The sequence below is a fragment of the Hyla sarda genome, chromosome 11 (assembly GCF_029499605.1).
Source record: "Hyla sarda isolate aHylSar1 chromosome 11, aHylSar1.hap1, whole genome shotgun sequence".
Taxonomy (NCBI): domain Eukaryota; kingdom Metazoa; phylum Chordata; class Amphibia; order Anura; family Hylidae; genus Hyla; species Hyla sarda.
In genome coordinates, this window is record NC_079199.1 from 6,046,634 (window position 1) to 6,069,008 (window position 22,375).

The 22,375-nt window shown below is 47.8% G+C and overlaps 3 protein-coding genes across 4 annotated transcripts in view; 1 reads left to right on the forward strand and 2 right to left on the reverse strand.

Annotated features, from left to right (window-relative positions):
* The window catches only part of ITPK1 (inositol-tetrakisphosphate 1-kinase), a gene marked incomplete in the record, with an annotated part of 91,033 nt that extends 83,502 nt beyond the window's left edge, over positions 1-7,531 (reverse strand). The window contains 1 exon segment of the mRNA XM_056545752.1: positions 7,420-7,531.
* Positions 7,532-15,639: 8,108 nt separating this feature from the next.
* LYSET (lysosomal enzyme trafficking factor) lies at positions 15,640-16,438 on the forward strand. Its single transcript, XM_056545753.1, has one exon. The coding sequence runs from the start codon at positions 15,653-15,655 to the stop codon at positions 16,046-16,048; it is 396 nt and encodes a 131-aa protein (XP_056401728.1). The 5' UTR covers positions 15,640-15,652; the 3' UTR covers positions 16,049-16,438.
* Positions 16,439-18,408: 1,970 nt separating this feature from the next.
* Positions 18,409-22,368, reverse strand: LOC130295042 (EKC/KEOPS complex subunit GON7-like). 2 transcript variants are annotated; one of them, XM_056545273.1, is made up of 3 exons: positions 22,057-22,368; positions 19,600-19,664; positions 18,409-19,180 (listed from the first exon to the last, which is right to left on the reverse strand). In XM_056545273.1, exons 1-3 carry the CDS (start codon positions 22,235-22,237, stop codon positions 19,112-19,114), a joined length of 315 nt encoding a protein of 104 aa, XP_056401248.1. In that variant the 5' UTR covers positions 22,238-22,368; the 3' UTR covers positions 18,409-19,111. The 2 variants fall into 2 exon arrangements, with proteins under 2 accessions (XP_056401248.1, XP_056401249.1); XM_056545274.1 differs by lacking the exon at positions 19,600-19,664.
* Positions 22,369-22,375: the final 7 nt, after the last annotated feature.

Sequence of the window (22,375 nt, forward strand, 5' to 3'; positions counted from 1 at the left end):
AATCCCACCGAGGGATAGCACACCATAGGCTTAGATACATCACCAGCCCCGCGTATCTAATCCTACCGAGGGATAGCACACCATAGGCTTAGATACATCACCTGCCCCGCGTGTCTAATCCCACCGAGGGATAGCACACCATAGGCTTAGATACATCACCAGCCCCGCGTACCTATTCCCACCGAGGGATAGCACACCATAGGCTTAGATACATCACCAGCCCCGCTACGTCAGATAGTAGTGCACATAATTGGCTTAGATACAGCGACTCAAACAGTATGAAACCCTATTGATCAAGACTGAGCTACATCAGATAGTATCACACCTTAGACTCAGATACAGCAGTTCAACAGAGAATAGTGCACCTAATAGAGTGACAGGTGGAGTATACATGGATCCCCCCAGTACACCTTGATGCCCCCCAGTACACCCAGACCTCCGCCCAGTACACCTTGATGCCCCCAGTACACCCAGACCTCCGCCCAGTACACCTTGATGCCCCCAGTACACCCAGACTCCCCCCAGTACACCTTGATGCCCTCCAGTACACCCAGACCTCCACCCAGTACACCTTGATGCCCTCCAGTACACCCAGACCTTCGCCCAGTGCACCTTGATGCCCCCCAGTACACCCAGACCTTCGCCCAGTACACCTTGATGCCCCCAGTACACCCAGACTCCCCCCAGTACACCTTGATGCCCCCCAGTACACCCAGACCTCCGCCCAGTGCGCCTTGATGCCCTCCAGTACACCCAGACCTCCGCCCAGTACACCTTGATGCCCCCAGTACACCCAGACCTCCGCCCAGTACACCTTGATGCCCCCAGTACACCCAGACTCCCCCCAGTACACCTTGATGCCCCCCAGTACACCCAGACCTCCGCCCAGTGCGCCTTGATGCCCTCCAGTACACCCAGACCTCCGCCCAGTGCGCCTTGATGCCCTCCAGTACACCCAGACCTTCGCCCAGTGCACCTTGATGCCCCCCAGTACACCCAGACCTTCGCCCAGTACACCTTGATGCCCCCCAGTACACCCAGACCTTCGCCCAGTACACCTTGATGCCCCCCAGTACACCCGGACCTCCGCCCAGTACACCTTGATGCCCCCCCAGTACACCCGGACCTCCGCCCAGTACACCTTGATGCCCCTCAGTACACCCGGACCTCCGCCCAGTATACCCTGATGCCCCCCAGTACACCCGGACCTCCGCCCAGTATACCCTGATGCCCCCCAGTACACCCTGACCTCCGCCCAGTACACCTTGATGCACCCCAGTACACCCTGACCTCCGCCCAGTACACCTTGATTCCGCCCAGTGCACCTTGATGCCCCCCAGTACACCCAGACCTCTGCCCAGTGCACCTTGATGCCCCCCAGTACACCCGGACCTCCGCCCAGTATACCTTGATGCCCCCCCAGTACACCCTGACCTCCGCCCAGTACACATTGATGCCCCCCAGTACACCCGGACCTCCGCCCAGTACACCTTGATGCCCCCCAGTACACCCGGACCTCCGCCCAGTATACCTTGATGCCCCCCAGTACACCCTGATCTCCGCCCAGTACACCTTGATGCCCCCCAGTACACCCGGACCTCCGCCCAGTACACCTTGATTCCGCCCAGTGCACCTTGATGCCCCCCAGTACACCCAGACCTCTGCCCAGTGCACCTTGATGCCCCCCAGTACACCCTGACCTCCGCCCAGTTCACTGCCATCAGGTAACATCGTTTCCTCCTTGGTCATGATGGTTTCCAGTGTTCTTGGCAGTTATTAACCCTTATCAGACATTATATATATATATATATATATACAGGGAAATTACAATAACATATATATATATATACAGGGAAATTACATTAATAATAATAATATATATATACAGGGAAATTACAATAATAATAATATATATATACAGGGAAATTACAATAATAATAATATATATATATATACAGGGAAATCACAATAATATATATATATATATATATATATATACAGGGAAATTACATTAATAATAATAATAATATATATATATACAGGGAAATTACATTAATAATAATAATAATATATATATACAGGGAAATTACAATAATAATAATAATATATATATATACAGGGAAATTACAATAATAATAATAATAATAATATATATATATACAGGGAAATTACAATAATAATAATAATATATATATATACAGGGAAATCACAATAATATATATATACATACAGGGAAATTACAATAATATATATATACATACAGGGAAATTACAATTATAAACCTCAGGTTGTCTCCATGATCATCGATTTGACTGTGAATCATTTTCACAAGCAGCCAGAGGATGACTACTCCCAATCTCCACACTCCTGGGGATGGTAGTCACCCGCTGGTCTCAGTCTTATCTCCCCCCACCTCAGTCTTGTCTCCCCCCCACATCAGTCTTGTCTCCCCCCCCACCTCAGTCTTGTCTCCCCCCCACATCAGTCTTGTCTCCCCCCACATCAGTCTTGTCTCCCCCCCACCTCAGTCTTGTCTCCCCCCCACATCAGTCTTGTCTCCCCCCCCCCCACATCAGTCTTCTCTCCCCCCCACCTCAGTCTTGTCTCCCCCCCACCTCAGTCTTGTCTCCCCCCCACCTCAGTCTTGTCTCCCCCCCCACCTCAGTCTTGTCTCCCCCCCACCTCAGTCTTGTCTCCCCCCCACCTCAGTCTTCTCTCCCCCCCCACCTCAGTCTTCTCTCCCCCCCCACCTCAGTCTTCTCTCCCCCCCACCTCAGTCTTCTCTCCCCCCCCACCTCAGTCTTCTCTCCCCCCCCACCTCAGTCTTGTCTCCCCCCCCACCTCAGTCTTGTCTCCCCCCCCCCCACCTCAGTCTTCTCTCCCCCCCCACCTCAGTCTTCTCTCCCCCCCCACCTCAGTCTTCTCTCCCCCCCCACCTCAGTCTTCTCTCCCCCCCCACCTCAGTCTTGTCTCCCCCCCACCTCAGTCTTGTCTCCCCCCCCCCCACCTCAGTCTTCTCTCCCCCCCCACCTCAGTCTTCTCTCCCCCCCACCTCAGTCTTCTCTCCCCCCCACCTCAGTCTTCTCTCCCCCCCACCTCAGTCTTCTCTCCCCCCCACCTCAGTCTTCTCTCCCCCCCCACCTCAGTCTTGTCTCCCCCCCACCTCAGTCTTCTCTCCCCCCCCACCTCAGTCTTGTCTCCCCCCCACCTCAGTCTTCTCTCCCCCCCCCCACCTCAGTCTTGTCTCCCCCCCACCTCAGTCTTCTCTCCCCCCCCCACCTCAGTCTTGTCTCCCCCCCACCTCAGTCTTCTCTCCCCCCCGCCTCAGTCTTGTCCCCCCCCCCCCCCCCACCTCAGTCTTGTCTCCCCCAAAAGGACAGGCTGAGGAATTTTAGGCAATATGGCAGCAATTATCCTATAATTATATTAGGAAATTGCTGTGGTTGTCAGAGCTGTCAAGCTTCAATGCTGCCACTGCTGGTGCGAACTGGAATTACACTGTGCAGAATGGAAATGTAGAAGTAGATATCCTATCCTTCATTTAAATGAGTGCTCTTCAAACTTTGAACCTCCAGCTGTTGCAAAACTACAACTCCCAGCATGCTGGGAGTTGTAGTTTTGCAACAGCTGCAGATCCGCTAGTTTGGAATCCGCTTGTATAAACATAGGATCCTATATATCTGATATACTGTGAAGCCTATAACTCCCAGCGGTGGCTATCAGGGCATGCTGAGAGTTGTAGTCTTGCAACAGCTGTAGGTCCACGCTTTGGAGACCGCTGATTTAAAAAAGGTTCTTCTGGATCAAAATCTGCCTACATCATTTAAGGGAACCAGGCTTGGCTGCCATGTTTTTTCCTAAATCCGAACTACCCCTTTAATTCACTGAAAATCTTAATGGCAGAAAGAATAAATGGCGGAGACGATCACATGGGGCGGGTCACGTCCTGGATCTTTCACGCCTTTCCTTTTGGTGCCAAATCTGATTAATATTTAAGCACTTGATTCATTTTCTTATCAGGCACGGATTAGAGAAGTGTTTCTCAACCAGGGAGCCTCCAGCTGTTGCAAAACTACAACTCCCAGCATTTCCGGACAGCTGGAGGCACCCTGCTTGGGAAACACTGACCTAGATCCTTTTAATCTACACTGCCACCTGATGGACAGAAGGGGTATTGCTGTTTACGCTGAAACTGGGCCAAGCACCAGCCTATTACATAATCCTACTGTGTATAGTGCAGGGCTCTGGTTAACCTTAAAGGGATTATTGGAAAATAATTCTTTTATGGCTTGCCCTATAACATTGATTAGTAGGAATCTGACCGATGCGATCTCCACAGCACTGAGCCAGGGATGGTAAAATTAACGGCCATAGATTGCAAGGAAGCACTGGGCGCCAGGTCCCTCTTACTGAAGTAGATACAGGGTTAGTCCCTTTTTACATCACATTTTTGGCCATATACAGTCATGGGGGTAAATGTTGGCACCCCTGAAATCTTTCAAGAAAATGAAGTATTCCTCACAGGAAAGGATTGCAGTAACACATGTTTTGCTATACACATGTTTATTCCCTTTGTGTGTATTGGAACTAAACCAAAAAAGGGAGGAAAAAAAGCAAATTGGACATAATGTCACCAAACTCCAAAAATGGTCTGGACAAAATTATTGGCACCTTTTCAAAATTGTGAAAAAATAAGATTGTTTCAAGCATGTGATGCTCCTTTATACTCACCTGGGGCAAGTAACAGGTGTGGGCAATATAAAAATCACACCTGATAGCAGATAAAAAGGAGAGAAGTTCACTTAGTCTTTGCATTGTGTGTCTGTGTGCCACACTAAGCCTGGACAACAGAAAGAGAAGAGAACTGTCTGAGGACTTGGGAACCAAAATTGTGGGAAAATATCAACAATCTCAAGGTTACAAGTCCATCTCCAGAGATCTAGATTTGTCTTTGTCCACAGTGCGGAACATTATCAAGAAGTTTACAACCCATGGCACTGTAGGTAATCTCCCTGGGCGTGGACGGAAGAGAAAAATTGATGAAAGGTGTTAACGTAGGATAGTCCGGATGGTGGATAAGCAGCCCCAAACAAGTTCCAAAGATATTCAAGCTGTCCTGCAGGCTCAGGGAGCATCAGTGTCAGCGTGAACTATCCGTCCACATTTAAGTGAAATGAAATGCTATGGAGAAGACCCAGGAGGACCCCACTATGGAGGAGACCCAGGAGGACCCCACTATGGAGGAGACCCAGGAGGACCCCACTATGGAGGAGACCCAAGAGGACCCCACTATGGAGGAGACCCAGGAGGACCCCACTATGGAGGAGACCCAGGAGGACCCCACTATGGAGGAGACCCAGGAGGACCCCACTATGGAGGAGACCCAGGAGGACCCCACTATGGAGGAGACCCAGGAGGACCCCACTGCTGACACAGAGACAGAAAAAAGAAAGACTACATTTTACCAAAATGGACTTGAGTAACCAAAATCCTTCTGGGAAAACGTCTTGTGGACAGATGAGACCAGGATAGATCTTTTTGGTAAAGCAAATCATTCTACTGTTTACTGAAAACGTAATGAGGCCAACAAAGAAAAGAACACAGTACCTACAGTGACATATGGGGGAGGTCAGTGATGTTTTGGGTTGTTTTGCTGCCTCTGGCACTGGGGCCCTTGAATGTGTACAAGACATCATGAAATCTGAGGATTACCAATGGATTTTGGGTCGCACTGTACAGCCCAGTGTCAGAAAGCTGGGTTTGTGTCCGAGATCTTGGGTCTTCCAGCAGGACAATGACCCCAAACATACGTGGAGCATGGAGCAGTTTGTAAAGGAAGAGTGGTCCAACATTCCGGCTGAGGGGTGTAAGAAGCTTATTGATGCTTATAGGAAGACACTGATTTCACTTATTTTTTCCAAAGGGTGTGCAACAAAATATTAAGTTAAGGGTGTCAATAATTTTGTCCAGACCATTTTTGGAGTTTGGTGACATTATGTCCAATTTGCTTTTTTTCCTCCTTTTTTTGGTTTAGTTCCGATACACACAAAGGGAATAAACATGTGTATAGCAAAACATGTGTTACTGCAATCCTTTTCTGTGAGAAATACTTCATTTTCTTGAAAAATTTCAGGGCCATAACTGTACGCCAGATGAACCGTAATGGTACGTTCACATGGCAGAATTTCCGTGCAAAATTCTGCACCGAGATTATGCAACAGCAGAGTTCCATTGATTTCAATGGGATTCTGCTGCACTGTGCACCTTGCAGAATTTCCATGCCCGAAATGTCTGGTGTGGAAATTCAAATTCCGGTGTCAGCAGAAACAATGTATATGTCCATTCTTTTTGCGGACTCTGAATTGCGCATCAGAATTCCACTGTGTGAACTCCTAACATTAGTGTGAATGGGTCTTCCGCGGACCAGTTCACACTGCGGAATTTCAGCGGCTGAAATTGATCTGCGCAAAGAAAAAACATGTTCTTCGCAAGCACTGTCAATGGTGACGGCGCAGTGCCGCGCAGTCCTAACGCCGAAATATGGCAGCAGCCGCAGAATTCCGAGAGCGGAGATTGCGTTCATATTACGCAATGTGAACATACCCTAAAGGTGCATTTTTTTTCTCTGCGAAAATACACATTCCCCCACAAATGTGTGAACATAGGGGGAGATCTATATATACCTGTGTAGAGGAAGAGCGGTGCAGTTGCCCATAGCAACCAATCAGATTGCTTCTTTCATTTTTGATGAGACCTGTGAAAAATGAAAGAAGCAATCTGATTGGTTGCCGTGGGCAACTGCACCGCTCCCCCCCACCCCCCCATAACCCTTAGGGTCTGATCGCATGTACTGTATCTGCTGCATATTTGATGCCGCCCAATAAAGTCAATGTAATCTGCTGATGTACCAAAAATCTGCCGCAGAGAGCCAACCCGGTTCAAACTCGCAGCGGGAAGCACACTGCTTTCTCGTAAATATATCTGCCAGCGGGAATGGACCCGTAGGCTGTAATCACACGGCAGAATTTCCACACATCTGCACCAATTCTGCTTCCGCATTCATTTGGGTGGTTTCTGGCTTGTGCGGTTTGGTGTGGAATCTGCTTACGGAAATTCAGAAGTTTGAATGGGAGTACGGATTCCCATAGAAGTCTATTGGGCTTTAATTTGAGGCAGAAACCACATGCGTAATTCTGCCAGGTGAATAGACCCTTGTATTTGATTATACTGCGCATGCGCGTGGCGACTCGCACGCCGAAGTGTGTCTGCTTGTAGCGGCAGATTTGATAACAAACTCGCAGTGTGTTTCCCGCAGCGAGTTGGAATGGGGGCGGGTTCTCTGCAGCCAATTTTCAACAGCGGAATTTGACGACACAAGGTCTGGTTGTAGTCTGTAACCATGGAGACACATAGACCTACACAGTAGCTGTATACAGAGGATGGTTTTTCAGTCACGACCATTTTAGAGCTGTGGTCTCCAAAGTGTGGACCTCCAGATGTTGCAAAACTACAACCCCTAGCATGCCCGGACAGCCGTTGGCTGTCCGGGCATGCTGGGGGTTGTAGTTTTGCAACATCTGGAGGTCCACATTTTGGTCACCACTGCCATAAACTATATTAGCAATTACTACAAGTATGTTTGTCTAGTTTTATTATTAGGCTGCCATGTTTTTAGAGAAAAATTTGCAAAAAATAAATAAAATAAATTGATATGATATAAATATTGAATGTTAAAGCTTTATTAGTATTGGCAAAAAAAAAATATGAAAGAGGTGATCACGTGACGGTCAGTTATGGAGGTTTCCCTCAAATCAGTTGACCAAAAGCAAACAGTCCAGATCAGAGCATGCGCAGAACCAGTCACATGAGCACATAAGCAGGTGCTTAATCATGTGATCGTAGTTCCGGTCATATGATCGTGATGTCATCGCTGTTTTTTTTTGAGTTTCTCTTCAGGTTTTTACACGGTTTCACTGCGGTGAATTATTTATTTGTTTCCTCCGCGGGGATAGGGGGCGCTGTGCTGGAGGTTATGTTCTCTGACTGTAATCTGGAAAATAGGAGGCTCTGCCCACAGTTAAGATGGCCGCCGCCGTCGATTGTAATTTGGGCAGTCACTTCCGGTCTGGGTTGAGGAAGCGTCAGCGACTGCAGAGATGAGAGGGAAGTGGACGGACTGAGACCGGGGCCGCCGGAGAGACCTCCCCGGAGACAGGTAATAGACTGCTGAGATACATGAGAGAGAGAGAGAGACTGCTGAGATACATGAGAGAGAGAGAGAGAGAGACTGCTGAGATACACGAGAGAGAGAGAGACTGCTGAGATACACGAGAGAGAGAGAGACTGCTGAGATACACGAGAGAGAGAGACTGCTGAGATACACGAGAGAGAGAGAGACTGCTGAGATACACGAGAGAGAGAGACTGCTGAGATACACGAGAGAGAGAGAGAGACTGCTGAGATACACGAGAGAGAGAGAGAGACTGCTGAGATACACGAGAGAGAGAGAGACTGCTGAGATACACGAGAGAGAGAGACTGCTGAGATACATGAGAGAGAGACTGCTGAGATACACGAGAGAGAGAGAGAGACTGCTGAGATACATGAGAGAGAGAGAGAGAGAGACTGCTGAGATACATGAGAGAGAGAGACTGCTGAGATGCACGAGAGAGAGAGAGACTGCTGAGATACACGAGAGAGAGAGAGAGACTGCTGAGATGCACACGAGAGACTGCTGAGATGCACGAGAGAGAGAGAGACTGCTGAGATGCACGAGAGAGAGAGAGACTGCTGAGATGCACGAGAGAGAGAGAGACTGCTGAGATGCACGCGAGAGAGAGACTGCTGAGATACACGAGAGAGAGACTGCTGAGATACACGAGAGAGAGAGAGACTGCTGAGATACACGAGAGAGAGACTGCTGAGATACACGAGAGAGAGAGAGACTGCTGAGATACACGAGAGAGAGAGAGACTGCTGAGATACACGAGAGAGAGAGAGACTGCTGAGATACACGAGAGAGAGAGAGACTGCTGAGATACACGAGAGAGAGAGAGACTGCTGAGATACACGAGAGAGAGAGAGACTGCTGAGATACACGAGAGAGAGAGACTGCTGAGATACATGAGAGAGAGACTGCTGAGATACACGAGAGAGAGAGAGAGAGACTGCTGAGATACATGAGAGAGAGAGAGAGACTGCTGAGATACATGAGAGAGAGAGACTGCTGAGATGCACGAGAGAGAGAGAGACTGCTGAGATGCACGAGAGAGAGAGAGACTGCTGAGATACACGAGAGAGAGAGAGAGACTGCTGAGATGCACACGAGAGACTGCTGAGATGCACGAGAGAGAGAGAGACTGCTGAGATGCACGAGAGAGAGAGAGACTGCTGAGATACACGAGAGAGAGAGAGACTGCTGAGATACACGAGAGAGAGAGAGACTGCTGAGATACACGAGAGAGAGAGAGACTGCTGAGATACACGAGAGAGAGAGAGACTGCTGAGATACACGAGAGAGAGAGACTGCTGAGATACATGAGAGAGAGACTGCTGAGATACACGAGAGAGAGAGAGAGAGACTGCTGAGATACATGAGAGAGAGAGAGAGACTGCTGAGATACATGAGAGAGAGAGACTGCTGAGATGCACGAGAGAGAGAGAGACTGCTGAGATACACGAGAGAGAGAGAGAGACTGCTGAGATGCACACGAGAGACTGCTGAGATGCACGAGAGAGAGAGAGACTGCTGAGATGCACGAGAGAGAGAGAGACTGCTGAGATGCACGAGAGAGAGAGAGACTGCTGAGATGCACGAGAGAGAGAGAGACTGCTGAGATGCACGAGAGAGAGACTGCTGAGATACACGAGAGAGAGAGAGACTGCTGAGATACACGAGAGAGAGAGAGACTGCTGAGATACACGAGAGAGAGAGAGACTGCTGAGATACACGAGAGAGAGAGAGACTGCTGAGATACACGAGAGAGAGAGAGACTGCTGAGATACACGAGAGAGAGAGAGACTGCTGAGATACACGAGAGAGAGAGAGACTGCTGAGATACACGAGAGAGAGAGAGACTGCTGAGATACACGAGAGAGAGAGAGAGACTGCTGAGATACACGAGAGAGAGAGAGAGACTGCTGAGATACACGAGAGAGAGAGAGAGACTGCTGAGATACACGAGAGAGAGAGAGAGACTGCTGAGATACACGAGAGAGAGAGAGAGACTGCTGAGATACACGAGAGAGAGAGAGAGACTGCTGAGATACACGAGAGAGAGAGAGAGACTGCTGAGATACACGAGAGAGAGAGAGAGACTGCTGAGATACACGAGAGAGAGAGAGAGACTGCTGAGATACACGAGAGAGAGAGAGAGACTGCTGAGATACACGAGAGAGAGAGAGAGACTGCTGAGATACACGAGAGAGAGAGAGAGACTGCTGAGATACACGAGAGAGAGAGAGAGACTGCTGAGATACACGAGAGAGAGAGAGAGACTGCTGAGATACACGAGAGAGAGAGAGAGACTGCTGAGATACACGAGAGAGAGAGAGAGACTGCTGAGATACACGAGAGAGAGAGAGAGACTGCTGAGATACACGAGAGAGAGAGAGAGACTGCTGAGATACACGAGAGAGAGAGAGAGACTGCTGAGATACACGAGAGAGAGAGAGAGACTGCTGAGATACACGAGAGAGAGAGAGAGACTGCTGAGATACACGAGAGAGAGAGAGAGACTGCTGAGATACACGAGAGAGAGAGAGAGACTGCTGAGATACACGAGAGAGAGAGAGAGACTGCTGAGATACACGAGAGAGAGAGAGAGAGACTGCTGAGATACACGAGAGAGAGAGAGAGACTGCTGAGATACACGAGAGAGAGAGAGAGAGACTGCTGAGATACACGAGAGAGAGAGAGAGACTGCTGAGATACACGAGAGAGAGAGAGAGACTGCTGAGATACACGAGAGAGAGAGAGAGACTGCTGAGATACACGAGAGAGAGAGAGAGAGACTGCTGAGATACACGAGAGAGAGAGAGACTGCTGAGATACACGAGAGAGAGAGACTGCTGAGATACACGAGAGAGAGAGAGAGAGACTGCTGAGATACACGAGAGAGAGAGAGAGAGACTGCTGAGATACACGAGAGAGAGAGAGAGAGACTGCTGAGATACACGAGAGAGAGAGAGAGAGACTGCTGAGATACACGAGAGAGAGAGAGAGACTGCTGAGATACACGAGAGAGAGAGAGAGACTGCTGAGATACACGAGAGAGAGAGAGAGACTGCTGAGATACACGAGAGAGAGAGAGAGAGACTGCTGAGATACACGAGAGAGAGAGAGAGACTGCTGAGATACACGAGAGAGAGAGAGAGACTGCTGAGATACACGAGAGAGAGAGAGACTGCTGAGATACACGAGAGAGAGAGAGACTGCTGAGATACACGAGAGAGAGAGAGACTGCTGAGATACACGAGAGAGAGAGAGAGACTGCTGAGATACACGAGAGAGAGAGAGAGACTGCTGAGATACACGAGAGAGAGAGAGAGACTGCTGAGATACACGAGAGAGAGAGAGACTGCTGAGATACACGAGAGAGAGAGAGAGACTGCTGAGATACACGAGAGAGAGAGAGAGACTGCTGAGATACACGAGAGAGAGAGAGAGACTGCTGAGATACACGAGAGAGAGAGAGAGACTGCTGAGATACACGAGAGAGAGAGAGAGACTGCTGAGATACACGAGAGAGAGAGAGAGACTGCTGAGATACACGAGAGAGAGAGAGAGACTGCTGAGATACACGAGAGAGAGAGAGACTGCTGAGATACACGAGAGAGAGAGAGAGACTGCTGAGATACACGAGAGAGAGAGAGAGACTGCTGAGATACACGAGAGAGAGAGAGAGACTGCTGAGATACACGAGAGAGAGAGAGAGACTGCTGAGATACACGAGAGAGAGAGAGAGACTGCTGAGATACACGAGAGAGAGAGAGAGACTGCTGAGATACACGAGAGAGAGAGAGAGACTGCTGAGATACACGAGAGAGAGAGAGAGACTGCTGAGATACACGAGAGAGAGAGAGAGACTGCTGAGATACACGAGAGAGAGAGAGAGACTGCTGAGATACACGAGAGAGAGAGAGAGAGACTGCTGAGATACACGAGAGAGAGAGAGAGAGACTGCTGAGATACACGAGAGAGAGAGAGAGAGACTGCTGAGATACACGAGAGAGAGAGAGAGAGACTGCTGAGATACACGAGAGAGAGAGAGAGAGACTGCTGAGATACACGAGAGAGAGAGAGAGAGACTGCTGAGATACACGAGAGAGAGAGAGAGAGACTGCTGAGATACACGAGAGAGAGAGAGAGAGACTGCTGAGATACACGAGAGAGAGAGAGAGAGACTGCTGAGATACACGAGAGAGAGAGAGAGAGACTGCTGAGATACACGAGAGAGAGAGAGAGAGACTGCTGAGATACACGAGAGAGAGAGAGAGAGACTGCTGAGATACACGAGAGAGAGAGAGAGAGACTGCTGAGATACACGAGAGAGAGAGAGAGAGACTGCTGAGATACACGAGAGAGAGAGAGAGAGACTGCTGAGATACACGAGAGAGAGAGAGAGAGACTGCTGAGATACACGAGAGAGAGAGAGAGAGAGACTGCTGAGATACACGAGAGAGAGAGACTGCTGAGATACACGAGAGAGAGAGACTGCTGAGATACACGAGAGAGAGAGAGAGAGACTGCTGAGATACACGAGAGAGAGAGAGAGAGACTGCTGAGATACACGAGAGAGAGAGAGAGAGACTGCTGAGATACACGAGAGAGAGAGAGAGAGACTGCTGAGATACACGAGAGAGAGAGAGAGAGACTGCTGAGATACACGAGAGAGAGAGAGAGACTGCTGAGATACACGAGAGAGAGAGAGAGACAGACTGCTGAGATACACGAGAGAGAGAGAGAGACTGCTGAGATACACGAGAGAGAGAGAGAGAGAGAGACTGCTGAGATACACGAGAGAGAGAGAGAGAGAGAGAGACTGCTGAGATACACGAGAGAGAGAGAGAGAGAGAGAGACTGCTGAGATACACGAGAGAGAGAGAGAGAGACTGCTGAGATACACGAGAGAGAGAGAGAGAGAGAGACTGCTGAGATACACGAGAGAGAGAGAGAGAGAGAGACTGCTGAGATACACGAGAGAGAGAGAGAGAGAGAGACTGCTGAGATACACGAGAGAGAGAGAGAGAGAGAGACTGCTGAGATACACGAGAGAGAGAGAGAGAGAGAGACTGCTGAGATACACGAGAGAGAGAGAGAGAGAGAGACTGCTGAGATACACGAGAGAGAGAGAGAGAGAGAGAGACTGCTGAGATACACGAGAGAGAGAGAGAGAGAGAGAGACTGCTGAGATACACGAGAGAGAGAGAGAGAGAGAGAGACTGCTGAGATACACGAGAGAGAGAGAGAGAGAGACTGCTGAGATACACGAGAGAGAGAGAGAGAGAGAGAGACTGCTGAGATACACGAGAGAGAGAGAGAGAGAGAGAGACTGCTGAGATACACGAGAGAGAGAGAGAGAGAGAGAGACTGCTGAGATACACGAGAGAGAGAGAGAGAGAGAGACTGCTGAGATACACGAGAGAGAGAGAGAGAGAGAGACTGCTGAGATACACGAGAGAGAGAGAGAGAGACTGCTGAGATACACGAGAGAGAGAGACTGCTGAGATACACGAGAGAGAGAGAGAGAGAGAGAGACTGCTGAGATACACGAGAGAGAGAGAGAGAGAGAGAGACTGCTGAGATACACGAGAGAGAGAGAGAGAGAGAGACTGCTGAGATACACGAGAGAGAGAGAGAGAGAGAGAGACTGCTGAGATACACGAGAGAGAGAGAGAGACTGCTGAGATACACGAGAGAGAGAGAGAGAGAGAGACTGCTGAGATACACGAGAGAGAGAGAGAGAGAGAGAGACTGCTGAGATACACGAGAGAGAGAGAGAGAGACTGCTGAGATACACGAGAGAGAGAGAGAGAGAGAGACTGCTGAGATACACGAGAGAGAGAGAGAGAGACTGCTGAGATACACGAGAGAGAGAGAGAGACTGCTGAGATACACGAGAGAGAGAGAGAGAGACTGCTGAGATACACGAGAGAGAGAGAGAGAGACTGCTGAGATACACGAGAGAGAGAGAGAGAGACTGCTGAGATACACGAGAGAGAGAGAGAGAGACTGCTGAGATACACGAGAGAGAGAGAGAGAGACTGCTGAGATACACGAGAGAGACTGCCGGGATAAGAGGGTAGAGACTGCTGAGATACTGCAATACAAGAGAGCAGACCCTCAGATACCTCCGCCATGATAGACAGCATATCCATTGCAGACGGTCTCGGGGACGGCACCGCGGCTCTATAGGATGTAATCACATATTATAAGGGATCTGTTTGCTGTATTTTATGCTCAGAGCTGCTATAGGGTTTATAAACATTTTAGGGTCTAAAAGTAAACCGTCCCTTTCCTGTCTCTCTGCCGAACTTATAAAAAGTAAATTTTTCCACCAAGTGTCAATGAGGCGGAGCCCAGCTGCCACTGCCTGGCACATCCCCACACTCACCTCCCAGCCCCTGCTAGACTGACATATAGGGCTCTGTGTGTCAATGATGGAGGGTTGGGGGGTTATGGCACTTTAGGAGCTTGGCTCCGCCTCCCTAACACTTGAGTGATATATAAAAAAAAAAGGTGGCTTTATAAGTTTAGCAACTACATTTATTCATGTAAATCTCTTCTCCATGTGGGCCAAATAGTCATGTGGGCGGTCCAGCACGTGTGTGTATATGTATATATATATATATATATATATATATATATATAATATATATATATATATATATTATATATTCACTAGGTTAGACATCTTGCTGATCCTGTTCCCTCAGCCGTTATGCGTTGCGATCACAAGACGTCCTGGTGCAGGGCACATCCTGTTCTGAGCCTGTCAAGTTCTTCTTGTGTCATGTGACCCTCGTGTGGCGTCATCGATAAACCACAGACTGTATATTTGTCTTTACATGTAGAGCAGTGATGTCCAAACTGTGGCCCTCCAGATGTTGCAAAACTACAACTCCCAGCCGGTTGCAGTCCGGGCATGCTGGGAGTTGTAGTTTGCCTGTGTGTGCTGTCTTCTGAAACAGGTACGCCTGTACCACACCTGTCCACAGGATGTGTGTGGTATTATTGTAACTGAGCTCTATTTATTTCCAAGGAACTGAGCTGCAATACCCCACACAACCTGATGACAGGTGAGGCGCTGATTTTATTTTATTTTTTTTTTGCAAGAAAGCGGTCATGTTTTACCTATTCTGGACAACAATCTTTTAAAGGGGTTATCCAGGATTAGAAGAACATGGCTGCTTTTTTTCCCCCCTAAAATAGCACCACCCCTGTCCTCAGGTTGTATGTGGTAGTGCAGCTCAGTTGAATGAAGCCAAGTTGTAATACAGCACACAACCTGAAGATAGGTGTGGTGCTATTTTTAAAAGAAATTAGTTCTGTTCCCGAATAACCCCTTCTAGGCTTTATACAGTTGGAGTGGCCCTTTGTTTTAATAATATTCCTGTAAACTCTTCTCCTTCCAGAGGCGGAGCATGGAGAATGATGAATTTTCGGCAGCGGATGGGATGGATCGGAGTCGGCCTCTACCTCTTCGTGAGCGCAGCCGCTTTCTATTACGTCTTTGAAATCAATGACACTTACAATAGACTGGCACTAGAGCACGTGCAGCCCAAACCGCAGGGTCCTGGGGCGGGAGCATCATGGACACACTCCCTGAAGGCGCGCCTGCTGTCGCTGCCATTTTGGATGTGGGCAGCTCTCTTCCTCCTTCCTTACTTCCAGCTCTTCCTCTTCCTGTATTCCTGCACCAGAGCTGACCCCCGCACCGTGGGCTACTGCATCCTCCCCATCTGCCTGGCCGTCCTCTGCAACCGCCACCAGTCCTTCGTCAAAGCCTCCAATCAGATCAGTCGGCTGCAGTTAATTGACACTTGAGTTCGTGGACGCTGCGCCGCTCACATGACAATCACAGTGCCTATTTTTTTTTTGTAACCCTTTTTAAATGTTGGGAAAAGTTAACCCTTTGGCAGCTAAATCACTTGGGTAAAGGTCAAACTGCATCACTTGAACTATCCTGATGATGATGATGATGGGATCTCGTCGTCCTCGTCCCTCCGGTGTCTGATTCTTCGCCACCTTAGATGAACCCCGATATTTTATATTTATGACCATGATGGTGATTGTTACAATGTAAATTGCTTTTTTTTTTTCTATTCTATAAGATCGTCCAGGTCCCTGCCAGATGTTTTCAGAAGAGACCTGCACCTTTATTGATTCCTATCAATAAAACAAAAAACGAAACCGTCCAATCCCGACCATGGATTATTTGTGTAAGCAAAGACGCATCTGTAAAAAAACATCAGTCTAAAAAAAAGCACATCTGTAAAGCCAAAAATAGAATCCCCCCCCACACAAACAAAAAAACACTGATTTTATGGTGCGTGAACATAGCCTAAAGCGCTTTTCTTCCTTAAAGTGTACCCGTCGGATACCACAAAAAACATTTTTTTTAAATAGATCACTCAGTACCTAATCCTGACCATGTACATCTATTATGGGGCTAGCGCCTGTGTCTGAATTCCTCTCAAAGGGAGGGGGCGTGGCCTCACTGTGCAGGTCTCCGCCCCCTCCCTCAGTATGCTGTCTGCTCACATCTCCCCTAGCATTAGCAAAACTACAACTCCCAGCTTGTCCTCACTGACAGTAGCGGGACACAAGATGACAGTGGGAGGATTTTTCCTCCAGCCCTGAGTCCTGTGCTCACAGCTGTCAATCAAGGAAGTGTGTCCATGACATAGGTGATGACTCATGGACACAGCAGGACTAGTATGTGTCCAGGCAGGCAGGGGGGACAGTTGTTTGACTGGATTTATCAGTATGAAATACTGAAAATTTTCTAATGAAAGCAATTGCAAAACCTGTTGGTTATACATGCTTTACAACATATCAAAAGTTTTTGTATCTGACAGCGCCCATGTGAACTATTTTTCGTTTTCTACAGTTTCAGGATCTCTGCTAGTTGTCAGTAAATGGGAACAATCAGAGGGTGAAAAATCCACTATGATGCAATACTTTTTCACAGCTGAGGGTTTGTCGCAGTTATATCCAGTCTAATAAATCCCTCTAGCAGTGTTTCCCAACCAGTGTGCCTCCAGCTGTTGCAACAATACAACTCCAAGCATGCATGGACAGCTGGGTTAAAGGAGATCTCAGGCGAAGATTATCTTATCCCCAAGACAGCTGGAGGCACCCTGGTTGAAAAGCACTGGGATAAGGGTTAAGTAGCTGATCCAGGGGGGGGTCCGATCGCTGGGGCCCCCTGTGATTTCCGGAACGGTACCTGGTGCTCAGTGAGGAGCTCGTGCAGCAGGTGGCACGTGTGCCATTCATTTCTATTGACTGCCGAAAAGACCAGAGTACAGCTCTCGGCATCTGGATGGACAACAAGCGCTCTTCACTGAGGGATCAGGGAGTTATTCTGTTGCAACAGCTGGAGACACGTCACTATGAGATAAACAGTCCGAGACATTGTAAAAAAAAAAACTATGGACAAGAGTGACTTTTGTTGCTTGTGTGTAGGTAGGGCTGGATACAATTGTAACAAACCCCCAGCTGTGGGATGTATTAAGTCATGACTAGGTTTTGGGGATGTAGACCAAAAAGGTTCCTGAGCAACAGAGCGCAAAGTCTATTAGAACTTTTCTTTGTAGAACTGGATGCAACTGTAACAAACCCCCAGCTATGGGAAGGTTTTTAGCCTCTGTCTGAAAACAGAAATATTCCGATACATTAACAGAAAGCAGAGATTTTGAAAATAGTGAGGAAATAGGTCATGGGGGGAGGTTTATTATTTATGTGAAAATTTGCACATTTTTCCTGGCTGTGTTTAATTTAAAGGGGTACTCCAGTGGAAAACTTTTTTTTTTTTAAATCAACTGGTGGCAGAAAGTTAAACAGATTTGTGAATTACTTCTATTAAATCTTTACCCTTCCAGTACTTTCTAGCAGCTGTATGCTACAGAGGAAATTATTTTCTCTTTGAATTTCTTTTGTCTTGACCACAGTGCTCTCTGCTGACACCTCTGTCCATTTCAGGAACTGTCCAGAGCAGGAGAAAATACCCATTGCATACCTGGACAGTTCCCGACATGGACAGAGGTGTCAGCAGAGAGCACTGTGGACAAGACAAAAAAGAAATTCAAAAAGAAAAGAATTTCCTCTGTAGCATAAATCTGCTAAAAAGTACTGGAAGGGTAAAGATTTAATAGAAGTCATTTACAAATCTGTTTAACTTTCTGCCACCAGTTGATTTAAAAATGAAAAAAACATTTCCACTGGAGTACCCCTTTAAGAAATTGTGCGCGCAACATAATATACTGTGTAAATTTTTAAAGAACGCATAATGAGGAAAACAAAGCATCCGATGACAAACTTAAGACATTTTAAGGTGTGGAGTATAATTCTATTTTTTTTTTATGCAGATAAGAGCAAGGTCTCTATTCCTTCACACTTAAGTCATGTGCAAAATGAGAAAGTGAGCGCAAACTGCCCAAAAAAAAAAAAAAGCTGTTGCAAAAACTACAACTCCCACCATGCCCGGATAGCCGTTTGGGCATGCTGGGAGTTGTAGTTTTGCAACAGCTGCAGGCATCGTGGTTGGGAAACACTGCTCCAGATGTAAACAATTGTTCCTATTCCTTGACGTCCATGGCCGTTAGATGCCTCATTGGTATAAACAGGGCAGAGGTGGGCGCTGGTGGAGACGCCATTACAGCAGATTCCATACAAGAAACGTACAAAGCCCAAAACTGGTATCAGATCCCCAGAAATCACCAATGTCACATGTTATGGGTGGGGCAGGGGGTCTCAGAGTCACAGTCTGACCCCACCACAGAGTCTGCGCACCCCAGAAGCTGAGTGTCCACTGGCGCAGATTGAATTAATTCTGGCGAGTCTTGTTTCGCTTTGCAGGAGGGCTGCTGGGTACAGTTCCGTTCTTCAAGCTATCCTCATCGTCGTCGTCGTCATCATCATCATCATCATCACCACCTTCTTCATCTTCATTGTCTTGATAAAGATAAATAAAGAATTTAGTAAAGATTTTGTCAGAAGGTTCAACTTCAACGGAAAGTTCTGCATCTTCTAATACAATGTTTTCCAATCGGGATGCCTCCAGCTGTTTCAAAACTACAACTCCCAGCATGTCCGGACAGCCGTTGGCACTCAAAGTCTAATTAGTTCACCTGGGTGATCTCCAGCAGACTAATTAGATAACCAGGTGCAGTGATCAGACTGCACCCTCTCTCTGCAAAGCTAGGGATTCAGGGGAACTGTAGGCAGCATTAGGAAATTATTTCAATGATAGGTTTGTATTTAGTATGGCTTAAAGGGGTACTCCGGTAGTAAAATTTTTTGACCATATGGCATCTTCTTTGTAAGTTTTGTTTGTGTTATATGTTTTGGCAGCATGTGTGTGTTTTTCTTACCTGTTTTTTGGGCAGGAAGTTCTGTAGTTCAGGGTTTTCTTTTACCGTTGTCCACAGTTCTGAGTCTGTTGTGGACAAGATGTCACAGCTTTTTTTTTTTTTTCCCTCTCTGTCTGCATGAGAGGAATAAGCCACGCCCCCTCATCCAGCTGAGTACACAGCTCCTCCCCTCCCCCTGCTCTGTATTCTAAGGACACAGGTCTGCACAGGAGAAGGAACACAGAGAAGATAAGTGTTATCTGAAGGGGAGGATGAGAAGGTGCACGGGCTGGGGATGTATGGACTGCAGGGGAATAAATCTCATACAGGGAATGATCTCTATAGGGGAGATTTATCAAAACCTGTGCAGAGGAAAACTTGCCCAGTTGCCCATAGCAACCAATCAGATCAATTCTTTCATTTTTCACAGCCCTTCATAAAAATGAAAGCAGCGAGCTGATTGGTTGCTATGGGCAACTTTTCCTCTGCACAGGTTTAGATAAATCTCCCCCTATATGTGAAGGGGGGGGGGGACTCCAGAATGACACATGCTGGGAGTTGTAGTCCCTGTTGTGTGTGTATGCTAGTGTTTACAAACCAGTGTGTCTCCAGCTGTTGCAAAACTACAACTCCCAGCATGCCCTGACAAACTTTGGGCATGCTGGGAGTTGTAGATTTGCAACAGCTGGAGGTACACTGGTTGGGAAACACTGTTCTAGCCTATTCAGCATACACATCATGTTACACCAGTGTTTCCCAACCAGTGTGCCTCCATCTGTTGCAAAACTACAACTCCTAGCATGCCCAAAGGCTGTCCGGGCATTCTGGCAGTTGTAGTTTTGCAACACCTGGAGGCACCCTGGTTGGGAAACACTGGTGTATGCCCTACAGAGGTGTGGTGAACTACAACCCCCAGGAGACTACAGAGGCAGCATTCTGGTGTTATACCACAGACTGAAGACTCCTGAATGACATGCTGGGAGTTGTAGTCCCTTTTGTGTGTGTATGACAGTGTATCCAAACCAAGGCTGATTATATTAGTGTGCTGTGTATAAGGGGGCTGACCCGGGAAAATAGTGGGATGGGTAAAGGGTGGAACAAACAAAAAAAAAAAAAGGAGCCGCCCCAAACCAGCAAGGCATATGGCATGCTGGGATTTGTAGTTTTCAGCACAGCAAAAAACAGTAAATAGAAGCAAAGATAGGAAAACAAAGTGGGGGATAAAAAGACAACAAAGAACGGAAATAGAGTAGGCTAAACAACAAGAATAGAAATGAAACAAAACAAATAGGGTAAGTCAAAAACGGAAAAACACGTTGACCACCGGAGTACCCCTTTAATACCCCATGCCTGCCACATCAGCTTAAACAGGTAAGCACAGGGCATAAACACAAACCTCTTTCAGTGGTCTTCAACCTGCGGACCTCCAGATGTTGCAAAACTACAACTCCCAGCATGGTGGGAGTAGTAGTTTTGCAACAGCTGCAGGTCCGCTAGTTTGGAATCTGCTGGTATAAACTAGAATTCCATATATCTGAAATACTGTGCAGCCTATAACTCCAAGCGGTGGCATTTTGAGAGTTGTAGTCTTGCAACAGCTGTAGGTCCATGCTTTGGAGACCACTGATTTAAAAAGGGTTCTACTGGAACAAAACCTGTCTACATCATTAAAGGGGTAATATTTATTTGATCAACTGGTGCCAGGAAGTTAAACAGATTATTGTAAATTACTTCAATTAAAAAAACAACAATACCCCTTCTGTCCATCAGGTGGCAGTGTAGACTCAGCCTGATTCAACTAAAAGGGTCCAGGTCAGTGTTTCCCAACCTGCGGACCTCCAGCTGTTGCAAAACTACAACTCCCAGCATGCCCGGACAGCCGTTGGCTGTCCGGGCATGCTGTGAGTTGTAGTTTTGCAACATCTGGAGGTCCACAGGTTGGAGACCACTGCTCTATTTCTTCTTGATTGGAAGACAGGAGTGAGTTCCAGAGATGGGACTTTATAGGACATCCTGGGGATACGAAATACATTACAGATGGGGATACCCCTTTAAGAAGAGGGACAGCATTTTAGTGTATACAGCTGCCATGCAGTTCTCGGTGTTTTCATGGTGACAGACTACAAGCCCCCGTGTAGTCGGATCCTGCTGAATGTATATAAGCAAAAAAGCCGATATGAATGACTGCAGGATCTGACTACACAGGGTTTGTTTGTAGTCTGTCACCATAGAAACACATAGCACCGCATTGAAGCTGCAGATGGGATTTTTTTTTTAATGTTTTTTTGTGGTTAATTCACCTGATCTATACACTGTGGGCTACAGCTTTTGCAAAACTACAACTTCCAACAACCAATGACTGTCCGGGCATGCTGGGTGATGTAGTTTTGCACTGGTTTGAACATTGGATGCAGTACAGACTATAACCCCCGGCTGTCAGGGCATGCTGGGAGTTATAGTTGCAGTTTGGGGTCACACCTGGGTTGTGTGCGGCTCCGGATCCTTTCTCTCGCTCCACCAATTCGGTCATCTCCGTGGACAGCGCCCCCTGCAGCCGCTCTAGCCCCCTCAGGACCCCCCGCAGTGTCCCCTCCTCACAAGTAACCCGAAGCGGGCGGCTACTCCCATCCCTGCCAATGAGCTCCGCACTCAGCTCCATGCCGGATTGTGCGGGTCGATGAGTTATGACGTCATTGGTCAGCGACAACAGAAGAGCCTAACGTCACGTGACTCGTGCGCCGTCAGGTCACGCCCAGACTCTTGAGGCCGTACTTACGTGGTTACCATGACGACCAGA